A 20,973-nucleotide genomic window follows, 5' to 3' on the forward strand; every position below is an offset into this window, starting at 1 on the left:
GGTGTGCAGAGAGAGGAAAGGCTCGAGGGTTGGTGCTCACTTGGCTTGGCATGGTGTCGAGACAGCGCCGCCAGGCTACACCAGGCTCGGCGTATCTAGATCGTTGTTGGTCCTGGGCGGAACTCCTCTCAGCGAATTTGTCCGGGAGCACAAGCGTCATTGGACCAGACAACCTCCTAACTACATTGTCGGCCCATTCTCGGCAGAGGCATTGAAGGTATGTAGCCTCGCAGCGATCAAGGAGAAAACTGCTGAAACACGTCAGCAATGACAGATATGTCGGAGCTGTTTTCCTAGGTCTGAGACTATGATAAAGTGTGGACTAATGATGGCTGTACAATGTCTTGGCCATCCGTTTTCTAATCCCGAAGCCCGGGGTAACCTAAGATTCGGGATCTCAGTGCTAACACAGTTTAAACTATTTCGGAGTTTGGGGACAAAACAAGACAATGGTCCGATAGGGCTGCCGGGTGAGCGGGTTGTAGCAGATTCTTGTGTGCGTGCGCGTCAGATCCTGGGTGACAGCTGACAGGGTTGTAAAGCCAAGGCAGACTAGGGCAAGAAAAGCCGGCCGGGAGCTCGGGGTGAATAAGCCATTACTTGGAAAAACCAGGACTGGGTTCTCTGAATGAAGCCTGGGCAACCTTGGGTTCGACTCGGTCCGGTTTCCTGCAGCTTCGGCATTTCTAAACCATCCATGTAGTGTATTACACGCCCGGTGACAAGAATGCCCTGTCGAATGGTACGTCTTCCGGAAAAAAGATGGCTGCATGTCCAGCGAGAGACAAGGGATTACAAAACATGTCTAAACATGACCTCGTCGAACCCATGTTTGTCAGACGTACCACGCGTCACTTGGTACCGACACATGCCGGGTTTCGTAGGGCACAGTCGAACGATCGGAGCCGATGTAGAAGACACAAGATGGGGCCGAGAAACGGTGACCAGAACTAACGCTAGTGCAATGGGCTACTACCTGCATCAAGAAGCCGAGGTGTTGCAAGCACTTGACATGGCATCTGATTGGAAAGCCATGATGAATCCAGTGAGACGAATGGCTGTAGCGATGGCATCCGGTTCAACTATTTCTAAACGGGGAAAATGAGGACAGAAACACAACATTGTTTCATGCATGACGACGTTTCCGCAAGGCCTTTTGCATATCGCCTGCCTCCAATGAGAGCTGACAATTCGGCTTGCGCGGGTAACTTCAGGGGCTGGGCAGTTCAAAAAGACGCTGGGCAAGCGGACCTCGGGAGCATAAAACCGATCACACCTCAGTGGTGGTGTCTGTGCTGCAGTGTCACAAAAGGCCAGTTCCCATTCTGGGGACTTGAAACATCGTGTTTTGCCCTCGTGAGCTCGCGCAAGCCTTTTTTCTGCAAACCTTTTTTCTGCAAGCCTGGTTGCCTGACAGGTCTCGCCAAGCCAAATCGAGACGGTACTGCATTGGCAGCAGCAGGTACCTCGAGAGCGGGCGCCTGCCAGTTTGCGCCATGTCGGTTGCCAACAAAAGTAAACCTCACCGGTTACACCGTCAGTATCCTCTGTAAGGCTGGAGGTAGCGGGTGGCGACATCGATTGCGCGCTCCAGTGGTCGACTCCTCGGCATCCTACTGTTTCCGAGGGGTCGAAAGAATGTCGTGCGATAACCCTTGGCTTGGCTGCCACCTCATGGTTGGAAAGCAATGTTATGACCTGATATTGCTTTAGACAAAGGTAGCAAGCAGGTAGGGGCCGCGCAAGCTCATTGATGATAGCATCTGTTGACGGGATGGAATTGTCCCGAGCGGTGTCGACGTCGTCTTTGACGGTAGATGATCTGCGATGAGTGACGGGACAGGGTCCAGGGTCCCTGGTGCTGCCCACCGAACAATCACTGCCGGGGATTTTGGAAGCCGAGATCTCGGGGTTGGCTGATGCGGGGCGGCGAGGACCGTTGGAAGGCCAGCCTTGCGCGGTCTTGACTCCCGCTTTGGGTCTTGACTCCCGTGTCATCTATGGCAACCAGTTGTCAGTTACAATCCTCGTAATCAATGTCTCGCATGCCGTTCTGCATCAGAATCAACACGAGACCATGCAGCTTGTCCGAATGCCTGCATATGCCATCCAGGGGCATTTTTTCTTACATCGTCTGTCATCTGGTTTCACCACCCAACTCACTGCCCAGGTTTTCTTGGCATTGAATCCGGGACCGGGTCTGGACCACCGAGGCAACCCTTTGTCAGCCTGAACACACAACACACTACAGCATGACATCACTGGGCTGTAGCTTGAAACAAAATTCGTATCGCGGCCGAGATGCCATTCGCTGGGTTGGGTAGTAGCCTGGAAGCTGGGTGCAAGATTGGTTCTCATCTTGAAACGACTCCGAGTCTACGGGCACAGGTACCGTTTGTTTCCTGTGGGCCGGATGACGGGATGCGGATGTGAGCGGAAAAGAAAAGCTGTCGCATGGTTCTGCAAAAAGAAAGAAGCTCGACGTTTGGCTGAATTGGACAGCCGATGTGGTGTGCAGATGATTGGTGGGCGAATGGGCAGCGGGACGCGTCTGCCACTTCTTTGCTTGGGACACGCCTGCCCAACGTTGACCCAATCTTGTGCGCTCCCACCCTCATTCGCTCGAGGTACATGAACCAATGGTGCCATTCATGCATTTCTCGCTGATCATCCAAGTCACGGGTGCTGCAGTTGTTGACCTCAGAATCCCTCCACACAGCTTGGTGAGTTTTGTTCTGTCTCAGAATCAGTCGAGAACGGTGGTGGTGATTACCCAAATGCACCGCAACGGCAAGGCACACTACCTGGGATACATGGCCGCACAAATCGTTGAAGAGAGTGCCAAATTGGAGGAAAGATGGCTTTTCTTTCGGCTGTGTGTGTGTGTGGGCCGGCCGTTTCGTGAGCTAAGATTTTGACAGTGAGGTCAATTGGACGAGAGCTGGCCTTCCTCCCCTTGTCGTGCGGGTTTTGGCACAAGGTACCGATCGACTTCGAGACCAATGACTGCAGGAACCTCGAACCAGGCGTCTTTGCTGCGTGATTGGTCGAAAGCATCCACGGAAAATGCAGGCCAAGCCATCCTTCAGACTCGCCAATCCCCGGATTGAACCTTGAGCATTAGGTGGGTTGGCATCTTGGGTGCTGGGGAAAGGGCCGCGTTGGTCATGGAGGAGAAGGCTCTCACCCAAGTGTCTGATAAATAGCCAGGTTGTTCCCAAACTTTTCGCTTGAAGTTTGTTGATCAGGGACTTCATCATCTATTCAGAGATTCATCAATCCGTACTGGCATTAGTTGCTCGTTCTACGTCCTTCAACACTAGTCCGCTGTTTCTTCACAGCACGTTGGATTCCCAGGTCCTTTGGCTTTCCAAGTCCTCTTCAACAGGCCATCTTCAACAAAAAGATCTTGGAAGAACTTGGAGTCCCAGTGCAAAGGTTTTCTGCATTCTCGTCATTTTCTTTGTCGAATAGACGCAAAATCTGGATCTGTTCTCATAAGTAAGTTCAAGTTGCTAATTACACATCACAATCTTTATCTCCGTCTGGCTGCTCACGAGCGGGAGATCTCCACCCAGGGACCTGGTCTCACCCCACCCGTTTCTTAAATTGACACTGTCCAATCACACAGGCAGTGACGCAACAACATCATGGTGCAATTCCAGACCCTGGAGCGGCGGCTGTCGACAATCACGAGAACCGGCGAAGCATCATACGAGCCAGACTACATCATGCACAGGTTCCTCAATCCTCGCCGTGAGGAACCATCATTTCGGCGTGAGATCTCGTGGATCTTGATCTGGAGGCGATGGAGGCGAGCAGCGTTGGGCGGCCATGCTGTGCCGTTTGGGAGTCCCATGCCGACCGAGAGACTGGTTGCGAGAAGCCGTGCACGGGGAAGGGCAAGAATGCGCGCCATTTTACAGGACTTGGAGCCCAGGCTACCTTGATGGCGGCCTTTTTTTTCGAGTGTATCTCTTGCTTGTGCTTTTTTATTCTTTTATTTTTCTGTTCTTTCTATTGGCCTGTCTGGTTGGCGCAACGGGGGCTGGAGATCCTGGAGGTAGACCCACTATTAATAGCTACACTGACGAAGACAGTGCAGCACTTGATCGCTGATCATGGTGGGGAGATTTGGTTCTGCCAGGATAACTATTGAATAACCTTAGTTTTATTTTTATTTTCGCATTCGATAGTGTGTCAAGTGAGATTATTGCTGCCTTGAGGCTCTGCTATGCCGATGGTCAACAAAGACTTGTGCTTTCTCTGTGAAGCCGCCAAAAATAAACTTTTGGTAGGGTTCCCGCTGTCGAATGTGGGCTTCTACCAGCGCAAATTCTACAATCGTATTGTTGGTGTTTTCCATCTTGTTCTTTGTCCCCAGGTCTGCAGGGTTCAATCCTCAATAACAACTCATCTAAAATTGGCTTAGTATTCTCTCTCTTCTTTCGGTGAAACTTTTTCGCTGCATGGTAGTCAATGGTCTCCAACGCAGGCGACCGCGCTCTTTCAAGCGGAGATGCCGGAGGCCCCTCCGAGCTGAACAGCGCACGTCAACCCTTGACCGTCGGGCCCTGGACCCCGCCTTCTAACATCCATCTCAGGTCAACCTGGGAATGGAAACTCTTTGCTCATCCGCCATTCTGCAGCCCAAAGAGCGGATGGTTTTTCTTGGGGCATTGCCCACGCCCCCACGTCCGAGCCTGACTGCTGCAAAAGGACTTTTGGAAGACAGCACCCAGCCTTTCAGGTTTTTCGGATGAATTTGTCACCCGGGACCTGGAGCATGGATAGAGAAGCCCAGACCAGCTGAACGACGGTCAACAGTGACGCACAACTGCCCGCCATTCTGCGCCTCTAGTGAGAGCTGGTAGACCACGAACCGGCGGGGACGAGGCTTGCGAGGATTATCGGCGACAACCTGGAAACAGTTCCAGGCGTCTGTGCGGTGAATCTCAGCATCGCTGCTCTCACCCTTTGCCCGTGCCGCGTACGATCTGACGGGGCCCGGATAACCAGCGGGCAAAACTCCACGAAGGTCGGAGAGCTCGAGGCGAGGGTTTGCATGCACTTCAACGGAAGCAGATCAATACTCCGCAACGCCGCACCCGGTTTACCACTCCCATCTTGCCTGCTCATGACAGCATCTGACCGAACACACGCCTTGGTGCAATAAAGAGGACCCAGCCGCCAATAAGAGCGGCCCCTCAACATACTGTCCTATCGCCAGTGTTTCGTCAGACTCTCCGTAGTCGCGGCAGCCGGTATTGTTCCGGTCGGTGAGTTGACCCGATGCCTGATTTGATGCGTTGACAAGACTCCTGATCGAACCCCGACATTTGATAAAGAGGAGATATCCAGAAACGGAAAAATTTGCCAAATCCCAGATGCAGGACCCCATCTTCTTAGCCCACCCGAGGTATACCTATCAGACGCCGTTGTGGGTGCGGCTTTGCTCCACTGCTTAGAGTTGCCGTTGCCCCTTCCTTTTTTCCTAGTCGCTCTTCGCTAGATCTTGGCCGGCGCCGTGCGAGGCACAGCTTTCTATTTTCTAGAACAAGCACACCCCCTAGCCCCTTGCGCGCGGTTATCGTACACCTTGCTGCTGCTGAGGGCGGTTGCATACTGATAACCCTGCGGGTAATGCTGCCATTGCAGCAGTGCAGCTAATGGGGTAGATAAAGCTGGTGCTGCGGGGTGGTGTGTCTACAGCGCAGCCTTTTGTTGAAGAGCCACGCCCCTCCCCCGGGCCTCTTTGCCTCACTCCCGTGTCTGGTTGCCTGCGCTCCTTAGACTGCGCTGTTGCTCATCACCTTGAGTGCGACCGCTTGTTGTTGTTTCTCCTACTCCCTTTCACTTCGGATCGAACCCTATCAACCACAGGAATAGCAATTGGCAGGTTGGAATCACGCTGCACATGTATTAGTGTGTGCCGGGGAGAGGGTAAAGACATGCTGTTCTCGAAAGCCTGACAACTAACGCATAGAGAGACAGGTAGCTGGCGCACAACGATACAGCGTTGGGTACCAGACCAGCTTTTTTGATGGGGTGTGATTGTTTAGCAGGTGCAGTTTTGCCCTTTCTCTGGCAATGGATCACGATCATCTGCAAAACTCAGATGATGTGTGGGGGGACCGGAGCCGGCGTTGGGGAGGGTTTCGGCTGAGGTTGTGGTTAGGCGTTGGAATTGGTAGGGAGCGTAGGACACCGTGCCGGTGCGGGAGTAAGGTCCTGTTTGGAGGTCGGTGGTGATGGAGAGGATTCTCTTGAGGGCGGTGAGGAGGTTGAGGGAGTTGGTGAGGAAGGGGGGGGTCTGAATAGACTGGGGCCTCTTCAGCGAACATAGGGTTCCACTGCGGTGAACATGGAGGGGGACCGGGGCAGGGTTGACAGGGGCTCGGGGGCACACAGGAGCCTCGGAGCCACGTTCGACAAGGGTCAGGGAGGTCATCAGGGGGTGAAGGAGGGGTGGATGGCTGCTACAATATTCGGATTCTGATCGACGACACCCGTCCACATAATCCCGAAGAGACAAGTTTCGTGGACCAAAAATGCGTCGGGTTGCATCACGCCTTGTGCTGCTGGTGGAGGGGTTGCCAAGCCAGTGCTGGTTGGGCGTGTGTTTCGCTGCTGTGATAGTCCCGGCGGGGGTCAGGTTCAGCCGAGGCCATTGCAACCTAAACACTCACCACAGTGGGGAGAGAATATTCCACACACTGGGTGCGACCCCACTAGATCACTTCTAAAAGGCTTAGATACCTGGAGCAGGGGAAGCAGGGGGCCAGTAAAGTAGCAGGGAAGGTATCGAGAAGGAGCTAGTCTTGGCGGTCGGGTAGCTGCCGGCTGCAGGGCCAATTGGTCAACTTGGAAACTTACCCAGCTAAGCTGCCCGGCTTTACACCTCTTCAGTCACCACACTCCCCTCCTATCGTCCACTGAAACTTCCCTATAAATATATGATGTTCTCGCTTCTATTTTGGCAGTAGCCGTGTGATTTGCAACGCTTTCAATCAGCCATCTAATAGATCTACACCTAACGATATCCTTATCGCTCTTCAAGATGGAAGCAAACACTTCATCGGACTTCTCAAGGTGAGATTCACCTATCCACGACGCCTTACCCAACCGCAATCTTTTCACCGCACAGCATGAATCTTTTTGAATCTTAAAGCAGCCAGGCTTGCTAACCTTTTCTCCCGTAGCCAGTCCAGCAATCCCATCTTGACACCGCGGACAACCTCTGCCACTCACAACACCGACATCTTTGGTAACAACGACAAGCACGAGTCTACAGCTAGTTCGCACAACAATAGCCCGCCAATGCCAACCACAAGTCCAAAGCCCGAGGAGATCCAAACTGAGCCAACTGCAGCACGCAATTCCGACATTCTTGCATCTGCCTTCACCTCTTCAAGCTTCGATGCGGACAGCTCGCTGCATAGCCGTTTCCAAGACGCACCCCACCAGCACCCCAATCCCTATAGCCGCATCGGTTGTTACACCGTCAAAGCCCAGCAGCTGATTGACAACTTTGACCAGCGGTTCGACCCCGAACCCAACACCATCGATAAACCCGTCTAATTCCCGTCAATCTCGAGACAGCATCATGTAGTTTGCGCCAACTTCACACCGAACAACTGCCATGAGCGGGAAAGAGGACTCATTTTTTCTTTTCTTTTTCTTTTTTTTTATTCGATTTTGCATTATGATCATGGTGTTGCTTCTTATCTAATTGAGCTTTGCCGCTCTATTTTTCTCCTTGGTGCATCCGCTTAGATGATGGTCAACACAAGTTGTTTGACAGGTACCTAGATGTCTGGGTCCAATCCAGAGCCAGCGATATTATGACTTACACAATCTGTTCTTTCCTAGTTTTATAGAGTGGGGACGAATGGCCGGGATCGACTGGGGTAGCGAGGGTAGATGAAACTTTGACGGTTATCATTTGCGGGGTATGAATGGCTGGAAGAACACGTGGGGGCCAAGTTTGCACTTCTTTCGGTGTTTTGCATAGCGGCCGTTGTCGTTCTTGCTCTTGCAGAGAGAGAATTGGCACACCGCTCTTGGGAAGACCACTAGCGACACCGTGTTAAGAATAAGCTTTCATCCGTACATTTTAGCTTTCAGTTTACAATTTCAGAGTTGGTTTATTGAGGACAAGGTTCGAATCGCTATAATATTTGGTAAATACCTGAGGTTATCCGTGCTCTTCGGCCTCCCTCAAAATCCTGTGTCGAGAGCTACCCTGGACCAGCAAAGTCAATAGAATGGAAATCTGCACTGTAAGCAGCAGTATTTGCACACATCACCGCGACGTTTACCGATGACTTATTACTCGTGCTGCGATATTATTGTCTCCCATTACTTCTCCGCTATGAAGGCTCTCAGAATACACACCAATACCACGCGAAACAGGATAATTACACGACACAATAGCGCTCATCGCGGTACTGCGTAATTACTTCTGTAAGCTTTCAGTCACCTAACTGCCACTTGTCCAACATCTGTCAGGTTGCTCTTGGACACCCGCCAACGTTCATGCATACCAGACTGCCGGTACGTGTCACCCAAATCTGCACCATGCCGCTTTGGGAGGCCTATGCATGTTCCCGCTCGGTTTTTTCCTTTGGGATTAGCCTGCCCACCGACAATCTGCGCTGGCAGTTGACCGAAAAGGGGTGCACTTGCAGCTTTTTAAGGGAACAAGTTTGAATCGGATGAACGCTGATTTAGGCAAGCCCACATGGGATATCTGCAGTCCAAGATTGATAGCGTACAGACTGCGGAGGATGCGACTTGCATGGCATGACCGCTTGTTTACTAGCCTGGGCCCTGTCTGCCTGTCAAGTTGAGACTTTTACTACTCCTGGGATACATTCTTGACATCGCAGGTCATCGCTTCTCCTCTTCCTACATCCCTTTCTACATCCCACCGCAGCGGCATTCGATGCAGCCCGGTCATCGCCAGCTGGATACAGCAAGCGGGCTTGCTATGCCGGATTCCATCTGCATTATTTGTGGTACGATACGCATAGGATCGAGGTAAATAGACGGGCAGGTATTTGATCATGGGTACATCCTGCAGAGTAAGCAACACAGTCAGGTACCCTACCGTGACGTCGGGCTACAATTTGGTAATTACATCCCGGACGCTCTAGATACCTACGCTGCTCAAATAGGTCTACACATAACAAAGCCGCAAGGAGCTGCCGAGTGATTTCGAGGTGCGAGGCGGGACACATGCATGTGCATACTATTTTGTCGAAGTGCAGCCGTTATTGCAGATCATCTCGAACACTCGAGATCAGATATCCTCTCCGATCAGGAATACTTTCCAGGCTCATGGATTTGATTGGATGAGCACCCATCAAGCGCATGCAGTGAGAGGGTGGGGCCCTGTAGCTGGTCCGAAAGTTGCCTTGGTGCATGCCCGCCTTCCATTGTGGCCGCTCTCCGGCCTTATCAGCCCTGCTGGTCATGCACCATGAATTAACAGGAAGCTTTCGTACCATAATACGGGCTCATAACTTAAGCCTTGGAAGCAAGCTGTAGATGTTTGCAACTTAGAGTCCCGTAGTCTCTGTTATCCAGTCAAAGTTGAGTCGATCGCTATTAATAGGGAGTTGAGATAAATGTAGAAGGTAAACATAAACAATGAACGGGGTAGTGAGTGGATAGATAAGGATGCGGTCATACACCCCCCCGCCACTCTGCCGGCTGTGGTGATTTTGGTCGCGCGTGCGGGGCAGCTTGCTGCGAAGCCCAGAAGAGGAGGTGTCTTGATTTCGCTCCCGCCACACTCGTCTCGTGTCTAACCGTGTAGTGTGCTACCTGGTAGCTCAAGACTTTACGAAACTTATTATATGGAAAATTTTGATAACCATTCCCTCTTGCCGAAAACCAACAAAAACACCTGTGGTCATCTCCCCAGTGAATTTCAATTGATGGTGGTTCAATGAGGTATCTTGAGCACTATGTAGCCATTTCCAAGCCCACGCACGATGAATCTTTGGTCACTGTCTACCTACCAGATGGGGGTTCCAGCGCAAGTTGAGCCAAACTGCTGGATCAATCACAACCATCCGAAGTAGCGTAGCCGTGATCCATCGCTGCACGCGCGTGCCGGGGGGAGGGGTGGGAGGCGGTCCAACATGCACACCTTATGCATCCGTGCGGCAGTGAGCCCACCTGCGCAAGTAAACGTACAACGGTGTCTTGCTAGCTATATATCGATCACCTCCAGCTCTTTTCTAGGTGAGAAAACATCATTCCCTTTTTTCATCCCAAAGTTCCTTTCATCTCACGATTCGAAGCTTTTTCCAGAGTCAAGTTTTACTTGCTCGTGTCACATTGTATCCCATCACAGACAGCAGCTCCATATTCACCATGCCCTCTACCTCCAACCCCAATCTTAGCACCTCAGTAACACACAACACCAAAAAGTCAATGTTGGTCGTCATTTTACTTGCCTCGTATCCCACTCTTCCAACATGATTTTAACAGTTATTTTCTGCTTGTAGCTCTCAATACCCCCAGCCTCTCTCAACCCAGGCACCATCAACCGTCACCCCTTCCGCAATCAAGAAAGTGTCACCCAAGAAGAAGCGCAACAACGCCATGTTGGAGTACTACCTTGCCGAGTCTCCCAGAGACGGAGCAAACATGTACTGCCGTTGTCACTCTGGCTACCATCCAACATCAACCCCGTCGTCGGCGTCGTCCCTTTCTTCGGCTATCACATCCCCCAAGAAAGAGTCGACTGCCTATGCTTCCAAGGCCGCGGATGCTTTTGACACTGAATTTACCGAGAATCGGTAGAGAGAGGGATTTTTCTCTTTTTGCGGCACGGTACTGATCATTCTCAGGCGGCGCGGAGCGCTCGGGTGACACACCGGAGCAGACCCACATTTCCGGCGCGGAATTCATGGTCAGTCATGTGGAACTCGGAGGCTGTTGGCGGAGCAAAGCTCGGGTAACACACCGGAGCAGACCCACATTTCCGGCGCGGAATTCATGGTCAGTCATGCGGAGCTCGGAGGCTGTTGGCGGCGCGAAATATGTGATGAAATTGATGATTGGCTGAAGCTACGACGAAAAAAAATTTGGATCTTTGTTTCTTCTCGGTCCGTTGCAACGGTTGATCGGCGTTTTATGTGGGTAGCTAGCAGGCTGGATGGACCAGTTTCTCAACTTGAATAATGTTTGTACAATACTCTTATTTTTTTTTAAAAAAAAACTCATGCTCCCGTCACTGTAATCTAGTAGTCTTAACTCCTGCTGTTCAAGACATCCATTGTACCTAGTTCGTCCTTTTGGTATAAGCAAGTCTAGCGATACCTCGGTGCGACCCGCACTTACAGATAGTCTATTGGTGAGAAAGCAATACCTAATATCGAACAGAACAAGGCTGTCTCATGCAGGAATTGGTAGATGGATAAATATCCCCCATACATATAGTGTACCGTCTCGTACCCCGAAGACAATCGGCAATTAGTTATATAATTTCTCCTTGATCGGTGCAACTAGTAGAGCAGGTGCGACTTGATACTATGCTTGTCGGTAACATTGCATGCATAGGCCACGCTCGTCACTATTCCGCAATTGCTGTTGTGCTACCAACCATCGTTATGGACTTAAGCCTGCCCCCGGAGCTTTGTCCCCCACTCTGCTTGCAGATAGAATGGCGCTGTAACTAAACGATCAGGACGGAATCTTATAGGTACCAGTGGTATATCATTTCGTAATGGGTAAGTAAGCGCCGAGGACCCGATTGTTTCATGGCCAGCCGGATCTGCGAGTGCGTAGCTTGCTTAGCTGGGCCGCCGTCTTGCATGTATCGACAATGTGGGCAGCGTGTGCCAAGATTTTTTTGCTGGCTTCCCGTGACAGTGGTAAATGGGACTCCACCTTCTGTCAGTTCCTGACCATATCTTCACATCCTCCTACACCGTTAAGGATCCTCGTAGAACCGTCTCTATTTATTTTGTGCCGACGACTGGATAGTTGTCCCAGAGCACCCCCCTTTGTCGCTTTCATTCACCTACACGACTGCAAACTCACCTTCCTGACTCTGCTCTATCTCAGTGGAACCATTCCCAAAAGATGTCTACCCCTTCAACATCTTCCTCCTCGAAACTTCGGTATGTTTTGTTTCCGTTCGAGCTCCCAATGTCAAGTTGTGTGATCTAATAAATTTTCTTATTTATCAGCATCGAGGTGAGCAGTCCAACTCTATCCAGCGCAACCCTTGGTCGCTCCCAACTCCAAAGCTCCAACAGCCTCAGCAGCACGACTACTTTCAGCATCACCGCAACAAGCACCACCACATCATTGCACCAACTCGAGGGCTTCATTGAGCAAGACATGTTCGACGATGGCACTATTCATAGTAGAGTGCCGGAACATGAAGTCCATTTCGATGAAGACTCGTGCGTCCCTTTCTACGAAGCACGCGCACACGCTGCCATCGCGCAGTTCGAGATTGCTTTTGCAGGCGGTGATGAAGAGCGCTGAAGGGAGATTGGGCTGGGCGTGCAAAGTGTGTCCGGTTTCGCAGCTTCAACTCCCATGATCCAGCCAATCAACTCGATGCAACAGGGGAGGGGTGGCTACCTGTTTTGGGGGTGGTGTGCCAACAACTTCTATTCCGCACCCCGCCGCCGGGCGGCCCCTGCCCTGCCTGCCTGGTACTTCTTTTCATCTTCCAGCAAAAGCGAAAATTGTCGCTGGAGATGTGTGAAAGCCATCTTTTCCCACCAGCTCCTCGACATAGCCATCGACAAACAACACCACCCCCATTCTCCCATCCAACAGCTACATCTATATAATTTCTCTCATTTCTACTCTCATCACTTATAAACGGAAAAAAATTTGGAAAAAAAATTTAAAAAAAAAAAAGAAATTTGAAAAAAAAAAAAAAACATCACATCCTGTTTGATTCCCTCCTACTCTTCTTATTTTAATTTTTCCTGCAGCACTTGGCTTCCGAAAAAAAAAAAAAAACACAAAAAAGGCACTATATGGTGTCTGCGCTTGGTGCAAGCTTCACGGGCGAGCGAGCTGACGTCAAAAGTGGATACGAATGGTTTCAGTTTCTTGTCAGGGATCTCCTTTCTCCAGTTTAAACTTTTTGGATTGTGATTTTAGGGATAGCACGAGGAGAAAGAGGCGGTTCATCAATGGCACACGACAACAAATGCAAACAGGCACAACGCATATGATGACATGGCGGGGGTGTAATTGGTTAGAGGGGTGTGGACTTGGTTTCTGTTGATTTATAGCAGATGGGTGGGTAGATAGAATATCTTTTTGTGGAGCCAATTATATCCCGCTTTCTCCCACCACAAAGCACGGATAGGTTAGATGCATGTGCACGGTACCTACCTTCAGTCTTTACGCATGTCGAAATTTGAGTTTGCACAGGAGTTAGTTAGTCGGTTCCATTCGACTGTGAGATCATCATTCTAAGGAGCACAAACACGCAAAGTTGTGAGCAAAGTATTATTTATATATTACGTTAGACTCTAGACAACAAAGTCACCTACCTGGGCCGATATCAAACTTACCGTATGCATAACTGAAATCCAAGCACTTACCTTGAAACCTACGATCAGCAAGTTCCTTTCCTCTACTCCAAGATATTCCGACCGTACTCATCTGGCGCCGTCAGCATAGTGAGAATGAGGTCATGATTACCGGCAGCCCTGGCCTCGATGAGCTTGTCCAACGCGGTTCTCATGTGAATGACAGACTGTTGGCATATATCATACCCATCCCATTGTTCCAGAAAGAAATGCAGCCCGAAAATAGTTTCAACCGTACGCAATCCGTTGATCCTGTCCCAAAATGGGACCAGGCTATCCCGAGCCAAGCGCTTGCGCAATGACAGGGTGTGAATGTGTTTGAACTCGATTCTGTCTTTGAGATTGATAGTGGGAGAGGGTCCCAGAGCATTCTAGTCTAGAACCCGCCTGAGCTCATCGCTATCTGAATCATCATGGAGCGTGACCAGCTCGTTCCATGTCTCCTCTAGGTCTGTTTTCGCCATTACTTTGCGTATCAGGCCCAAGTTTTGCTCCCACCCTTCTGCAAGGTGGTCAAGTTGCGGGTAAATTTCCGTGTCGATAATCTTCTCGGCTGGTTGGTACAATCTTGCTGCCGTTGCAGTTTTGCCGTGGGCCTTGACGTGACAGTAATGACACAAAGGTGACCCTTGGTGGTCCAGCCTGAGCTGGCTGAAATGGCGAAGTGGCCACAACACAGTCATTCCAAATGCGACAGTTGGTTGCCATTTTTCACAGCTTGAACATCTGACCCGCAGTGGAAGCTGTTGAGGTTCAGCTGCAGATTCCGCGTCTTCAGATTCCGCGTCTTCAGGTTCCGCGTCTTCAGAATCCGTCTTCAGGATATCAGGATGCAGCGGCTCATCAACGAAGTGCCACTCTTGCATGGAGCACAAATGAGCCGGTATCCGCTTCAAGTTGGGTGGTACCAATACTTTTGGCAAGAGACCGGGGAACAGCCTGTTGAAGTCCAACCCCTAACCCACGTCCTTTCGGGAGAAAATGATTGGGGCATCGGTGTTACCACAAAAAGCTGATGGGCAGGGCGGTCACGGTAGAGGTTGCGCTGGAACTTACACTCCACGCACCTCCGTTCGTGACGAGCCTTGCCGACGATGTGAGGGTTTGTCTCTTCAATGCAGTTTTCGTGCTTCCTGCGAACTTCCTCTACATCTTCGTCATCATTCAGTTCCCTGTTCACTGCTTTGATCCAGTGGAAGGACGTCTGATACTGCTGCCGGTACTGCTCGGTGGGTTCTCTGTCTTGCTCCGCTCGCCTCTGAATCGATGAGAGCCTGCTCTCTGTTGTAGTTGCAAGTTTCCAATCTGTGAGGGCCATCTTTTGCACTTCGGAACTTCTCATCCAAGGTTTCCTTGTGGCTGTGTTGAACAACTCACTGTCATCAAACATGGCATTCGAGAGAAGTTTCATGCAACCGAAACAAGCGTACCAGCTGCTAGCCCACCAGTCCCGGCCACGGTTTGTCATCTGTGGTATGGTCTCGTGTAAAAGATAAAATTTCGGGTGCCGAAATGGGTAGCCTGGGTAGTCGTCCAGCTCCGGGCCACCATTCTTGGGAAGAAGTTCGAGAGCGAGTAGGCGCTGTTGAAAGTCATGTTCAATAGGGTTGATAAAGTCGCGAAGGCCCTTGGAGGTTTGAGAAAGGGCGATGAGAGAAACGGGATCGAGGCAGGAAATAATGTCGATGAGAATATCCACTGGGAGGGAGATTAAGACGTCCTGAGCAGAAGCCATGGTGGAAAAGTTCGATAGTATGTTGTAGCTGTGTACTGATTTCGGTGTTGAGGCGTACTGAAAAAAATGATGATTCGAAAAGAAACCGTATGAGAGGGGTATGCGCTGGTCTTTTATACGAGACATTGCCATGATACTCCGGCGGCCAAATTCAATGTTTGATCGGAAGCACAATAGGCATTGTCTATGCAAGCCAAGTGGAAGGCCACAAAGAAGGATAATTCGCCCCGGTAATAAAACAAAGAAATTCATCTTCGCCTGCTTTGCGGGCCAAGTCGCAAGGGGCGCCAAAAAAAGGGCTCCATTTCCCCGTTGCGCGTCGTCGACTTGGAAACAGTGAGGGTCTGGGAGATCGTGCAACAAATATGAACACTGTTCTGAGGACATGACCAGGCAGACAAGCATGCCCACTTTCATTGTGCTGCCTCCAACAGAACATACGAGAGTTGGATTGATATTGTCAAGTAGGAGGGGAACAGCGGTTTTTGCTGATGATCGGCATGGGCGACTGCGGATAGTCTGATAGCGTCGTAGTCTAAGCGAGGGTGAGGTCGCATGAGAGGGACAGGAAGTCGCCCATGAATCGAGTTCATGCGGTCGATATCGGGGAACGCGCAGGGCCGAGAGTTGGCAGTGCTCGAAATTGAAACCAGCCGAGGCCGAGGAAAACGCTTGTCAAACTCAAGCGTGATGTCAGATTGCGCTGTAGAAAGGATACAGCTTTTGCCTTGCAGCCAATCAGGTAATGCTGGGGAGTTCGTCCAGTTTCGCGGGGTCGAGGGTCTATTTCCACAGTACTTTAACCCATCGCAGTTTTGTCTGGTATGTACAACGCTGGACCGATGGTATGTCGCGTAACAGGAGAGTGAGCGTGGACTTCATGTCTCCACATGCGCGCGGGCATTGCATATTTGGAAGCCAGTCGAGAGGCGGCTTGCAGTGGCGATGATGAGGAGATGTCTGAGAAGCTCGACTGAAAGGACCGAAACGGCATTTCTGGGACGTGGAAAAGCGTATTCGCGAGCCCATCGCGCCGGCGAGCCTGGCGTCAGCCCAGTATTGTCCCATTCAGTCATCGCTCGTTCCCGTGCTGTTGTGGCCGTGATGCAGTCCTTTCATGAGCTCAATCGTTTCCACGAGGTTCTGTGAAGCTGAACCTATCGGCAGGATGTACGGAGTCGCATTGGCAGGGTGAAAGCATTGTCGTCCTCGAGAAGTCGAGGATGGGAAGATGGTTGGAACTGACGCCAAAGGCCGCTGGGATTGTCATGTTGATTCAGACATCTGCAGAATGTCGAAATCGGAGGCGACGTCGATGGAGAGGTTTCAAGAGAATTTCTAGGAATGCATTGCGCTCAAAATCTTTAAATTGGCAGGTTTGATGTTCAGAGGCTGCAGCCGTGTGTTGATGTATGGCAAAAAAGGGTGTTGATTAGAAGCGCGCGGTCGAAGGTGGTGTCCATAGTTGGTCAGAGTCAAAAAAACCCACCAGTGAAGAGAGGAGTCCCCTTACCTCTGTCCGCCAAGTATTGCGGCTCTGCTTGATCATGGCGGACCATTTGCGAACCACGTTGCAAACCACAAGGCACCCAACAACCTCACCTCTCGCCGCTTTTTAGGGGCAGTTGAGGGTTAGGGTTATCTGCTGCGTAAGTGTAAGCATCTCACTTTCTCACAACCATACAACTTGCCATGGATGGCAAGGGTCTTGCTGCGCGGGCGCGCGCACGTTTAGATCCGCTCGACCAGTCTTTCAAATAAGAAGCATTCCCTCGATCTCCTATATCACGGTAGCCATATCCTTCCATTCTGTTCAAGTTGAGCACTTACAGGTTTTTTGGAAGTCGTTCAAGATTCCCGAGCTGTTTTAGCAACCTTCTTCCATTCTTATCCAAGTAGATTGTGCTCTCCCTTCTAACTTCTCCAGCTCACTTCGTCGGTTGACCCGGATCTTTCCAGCCCCAACCATCAATCGCTCTCCGCCCCACGATGCAGCATCTTCTACCTGACAACAACCCTCCACCCGTGGAAGGGCAAATGTAGGTTGCAATTTTTCCCATTGTCCTTCTTTCCCCATCATACCCCAGTGGGCTGCTTTTCTCTCGGGTCCATAAATACTACCATGTCTTTGTTTGTGTTCTTTCCTTGTCATTCAGATGCCAATCACTTGATATCCGTCCGATCTTTCCGCGACCACTCACACATTTCAAGACCTCCACGCACGGACCAAGCCCCTTCCCCACAAGCTATGACCTTCATCTCGGATTGCCTCAACACCTTCCTCCAGCAAAGCGACCTCGCCGATCCAATTGCGTACGGCAGATTGGTTGGTTCCAATGCAGACCTAAAGACCCGCACCCGAATCCACCTCCAAAAGGCAAATGAAGCTATACAGACTTTTAATGCTTCATTTGCCGCCGGCAATTGATCTTTCTTTCCCTTTGGGGTTGGCGTCTCTCTCGACCAATAACAGGTTCCATCTGCATATCACTATGCCAATAAGCCGGGCCCGTTAAGGCTTAATAACGCATCAACCAACCGATGGATGCCATATTGATTGCTGGTGGCTGCGGGGGCCCGCCCACCCCATTCACCGACATCATGACAGTCCTCTTTCCTCCCGATGTTTTTCCATCGCGGGTTATCACCGAGATGCAATTCTCATCCAGTGGCACCTTCCCAACTCTCTTCGATGTTCTTCACCACTTTTGCGGACCCGCTGAACCCAGTATTGGCCCGCTCGAAACCACCGCCTTCCCAGATGTCGCATTTCCGGAGACGCAAACAACCTATCCTCGCGTGCCAATCGTGGATGGCAGCCGGCCTTGTGGTGTTCCCAGCAATGTGGTTCGGCTCCGTCATCCCGGTTCTTGGTCAGCGTGCCGCGGGTGTAACGGTGGGCAAGCCTACCCGCACCGTGTGGCTCATACGGTGTACCTATTTAAGCCCAGTGCACGAATGTGGTTCGTGGGGACTGTTAGTCAAGCCAACTTCAAGCACTGGCGAGTGGAACTGAAAGGGAAAGGGAGCCGAAAGATGTGCGGTTACAATTGTTCTGGGTATTTACTGGATTTCTTTGGGTGGTGTGTAAAATAAGATGGAATTCTCAGCACAGGTTGCATGTTCTATATCGTTGAGTGGGTACCTACCTATCTACTTTACTTTTGACGCCAAATAATATTTATACCGCTACCCCTTCCTTCATGTTCCACGAACCAAGGGTTTTATGTGGTATATTCTCAGTTTAGTCTTCTGGAAATAAACCCTTTATGCTTCTTAAGCGGAGAACATCCTGGTGACGAAAATGAACAAGATGGGCAGTTTACTGTGGGGCAAGACTTAAATGTGGATAATCTTCCAACTCTTCTCGTGCGCACCTATAGCGGTGGTCCTCCCTCTCATCTTCATGGTACAAGCTACATACGGTCCATCGATCTCCTACTCCGATGCTCATCATTTTCCGTGCAATATAATGGGGGCAGTCGGAGCAGTTGTTAGTATGGTTGCGCTTGTTAATCTGACTTTGAGGTCAGGAAAGCCGATTCACTAAATCATCTCTGCCGTGAAATACAGCCCTGGAGGTTTTCTCGAACCCGTCGATCAACTTACCCAGCCCCAGTCGATTCTACAGCGGGTGGCTACTGTATCACTGGATTCAACCCATCATGTCCACACAACAGGACAAGGGGACGCCGCTAGATACTGCGCAGCAAATGTAATACACCTGAAAGACAATTGCAGAAACTTGATAACTCGTTTAATAACCGACGATCGAGGCAGCGATAGCACCGCTTGAGGGTTGCCATCATCACGATGGACTACAGCACATAAGGCAGAACATACAAGGACACATCTCTAGGTATTTTCACGGTGAATCTAGGTTACAAAACTATTAGCTAAGTACATCCCCCCCTAGTCCTCTAACCCACCCCTCCCAAGTCCCTCTACTTAACCTCCGCCTCAAGCCTTACTCTCTCCTCGCTCAGACATCGATCCCTCATCTGCTTCAGCGTAAAAGCAACCGGATCAGCAAGCTCTGTATTATACGCCTGTACCATCCCCTCAAACGACTCGTGAGCCTGCTTGTCGAAGACGCAGAGCAAACACCCACAACAGCTCTCAATTTTCCTCTCAACGCGCTGTCGCTTTTGCTTGAGGTGATACTTTGTCGGCGCTTCTACGTTCGTCAAACCTGCCGTCCAATTCTTGATTCGCTTCAAGACTTCCTCTTCGCGCCGTCGTCTCCTCTTCTCCTCCCCCCGAGCCACTACCTTGTAGTGGTCAGGGGGAATGGGATAAATTCGACAGATGCCACCGAGGGTTTCGTCTCGGCCATCCGTTGCTCTTCATGGTGTCAACCAGCGGAGTTATTTCGAATACGTGCTTCGCCAGCCAGCTTAGGTTGCCAAAGCGGAGTTCTCCGGGAATGTGTTGTTCTGGTGTTAAGCTTGGTTCTGTCGTTGGGCCTGTACACGGTCCAGGTGCTGATCTGTTGCCGCTTGTTTGGAGGAGCGTGCGGATTTCTTGGCTAAACCACGTTTCTGGCGGGAAATCGACAATGGCGCCGTGGTGGAGGAGGAGCTGGGCTACATCAACGTGTCCGTGTCTGCATGCTGCGCGTAGTGCGGTGCAATATCGTGTTCCGTGGGTGTTGACGTTGGCGTTGTTGTTGAGGAGTGCTTTAACTATGCTGACGTGACCGCGGGAAGAGGCTATCTGCAGCGCGGTCGCCTGATAACGATTTCCGAGAGATTCCATGTCTGCTCCTGCGTCGAGCAACTGACGCACAACTTCTTCATGTCCCTGCTCAGATGCTTGATGGAGTGCGGCCCGGATGTATTGGTTTTTTGTTGGTTGGTGGGTTAAATCCATTTCCGCCTCCAGCCTTTTGAGAAGAATCTCCACGATATGGCTGTGGCCGTAGTAGGACGCAAGTTCTAGAGGAGAACCATACAAGCTTGAGATTTCAAAGGAGGAACCCCATTTTTGTTCAAACGTGATGTCAGCCCCTGCATCCAGCAGTAACTGGACAATCGCACCGTGGCGTCTCGCTGATGCTACCGCCAAAGGAGTGCCATATCTCCCCGTGGAGTCGTTGAGGGAGGCGCGCCGTGCAATCAGTACGCGAAGTCGACCCACTTCGCCCCGTGATGCTGCCTTGTATGCGCTCCAGCTGTTGGTTGCAGTCACAGGCTCTTCGTTCGGGCTTTCCATGGAGAATTGCAAGTCCCTTTTCCAGTTTGTGACCTTGTCAATTGCATCCTGTTTACTCTCCAGCGGGTTCTCTGGGGACAAATCTGTTTGCCAGAAACCCATGCTGGTTGAGTGCCAAGAGGCCAGCTCGAACCTCGGGGCTCGCACAAGTCGTGATCCACTGCTCGTAAGACATGTCCATCAACCGTGATCGGTCCATCTCCCCTTCCTTGTCCATCCAGGTCCGAGCGGGGATCTCTACCATCGGATCGCCAGATGACTCCGCGGATACAGGCCCCCGGGGAGGGCCCGTAGTTTGGCTGAAAGTCCTGCTTCCCCATCTTCGAAGCGCCTCAATTCCGCGTCCTGAAAATACGCCTTGTATGCCCCCTCCGTGGTTATTACATCAGGCAAGCGCGTGCAAGACGAAAATAGCAGGTCTGGGTGTTTCCTCCTGTGGTT

General features: G+C 51.0%; 4 protein-coding genes across 4 annotated transcripts; 2 read left to right on the forward strand and 2 right to left on the reverse strand.

Moving 5' to 3' along the window:
* Nucleotides 1-742: 742 nt before the first annotated feature.
* Nucleotides 743-2,119, reverse strand: QC764_0057440 (uncharacterized protein; the record flags this gene model as incomplete). Its single annotated transcript, XM_062940471.1, is given in 3 exon segments — nt 743-1,372; nt 1,388-1,998; nt 2,023-2,119. The coding sequence occupies 2 exon segments, from the start codon at nt 2,117-2,119 to the stop codon at nt 1,877-1,879; spliced, it is 219 nt and encodes a 72-aa protein (XP_062802124.1). The 3' UTR covers nt 743-1,372; nt 1,388-1,876.
* Nucleotides 2,120-3,650: 1,531 nt separating this feature from the next.
* On the forward strand, nt 3,651-3,950 carry QC764_309620 (uncharacterized protein; the record flags this gene model as incomplete). Its single annotated transcript, XM_062946076.1, has 1 exon — nt 3,651-3,950. One exon carries the CDS (start codon nt 3,651-3,653, stop codon nt 3,948-3,950), a length of 300 nt encoding a protein of 99 aa, XP_062802125.1.
* A 2,978-nt stretch (nt 3,951-6,928) lies between these two features.
* On the forward strand, nt 6,929-8,132 carry QC764_0057460 (uncharacterized protein). Its single transcript, XM_062940472.1, has 2 exons — nt 6,929-7,092; nt 7,203-8,132. Exons 1-2 carry the CDS (start codon nt 7,061-7,063, stop codon nt 7,579-7,581), a joined length of 411 nt encoding a protein of 136 aa, XP_062802126.1. The 5' UTR covers nt 6,929-7,060; the 3' UTR covers nt 7,582-8,132.
* Nucleotides 8,133-14,539: 6,407 nt separating this feature from the next.
* QC764_309630 (uncharacterized protein) lies at nt 14,540-15,318 on the reverse strand (the record flags this gene model as incomplete). Its single annotated transcript, XM_062946077.1, has 2 exons — nt 14,540-14,595; nt 14,640-15,318. The coding sequence occupies 2 exons, from the start codon at nt 15,316-15,318 to the stop codon at nt 14,540-14,542; spliced, it is 735 nt and encodes a 244-aa protein (XP_062802127.1).
* Nucleotides 15,319-20,973: the final 5,655 nt, after the last annotated feature.

Source organism: Podospora pseudoanserina, chromosome 3, assembly GCF_035222485.1.
Source record: "Podospora pseudoanserina strain CBS 124.78 chromosome 3, whole genome shotgun sequence".
NCBI classification, from domain to species: domain Eukaryota; kingdom Fungi; phylum Ascomycota; class Sordariomycetes; order Sordariales; family Podosporaceae; genus Podospora; species Podospora pseudoanserina.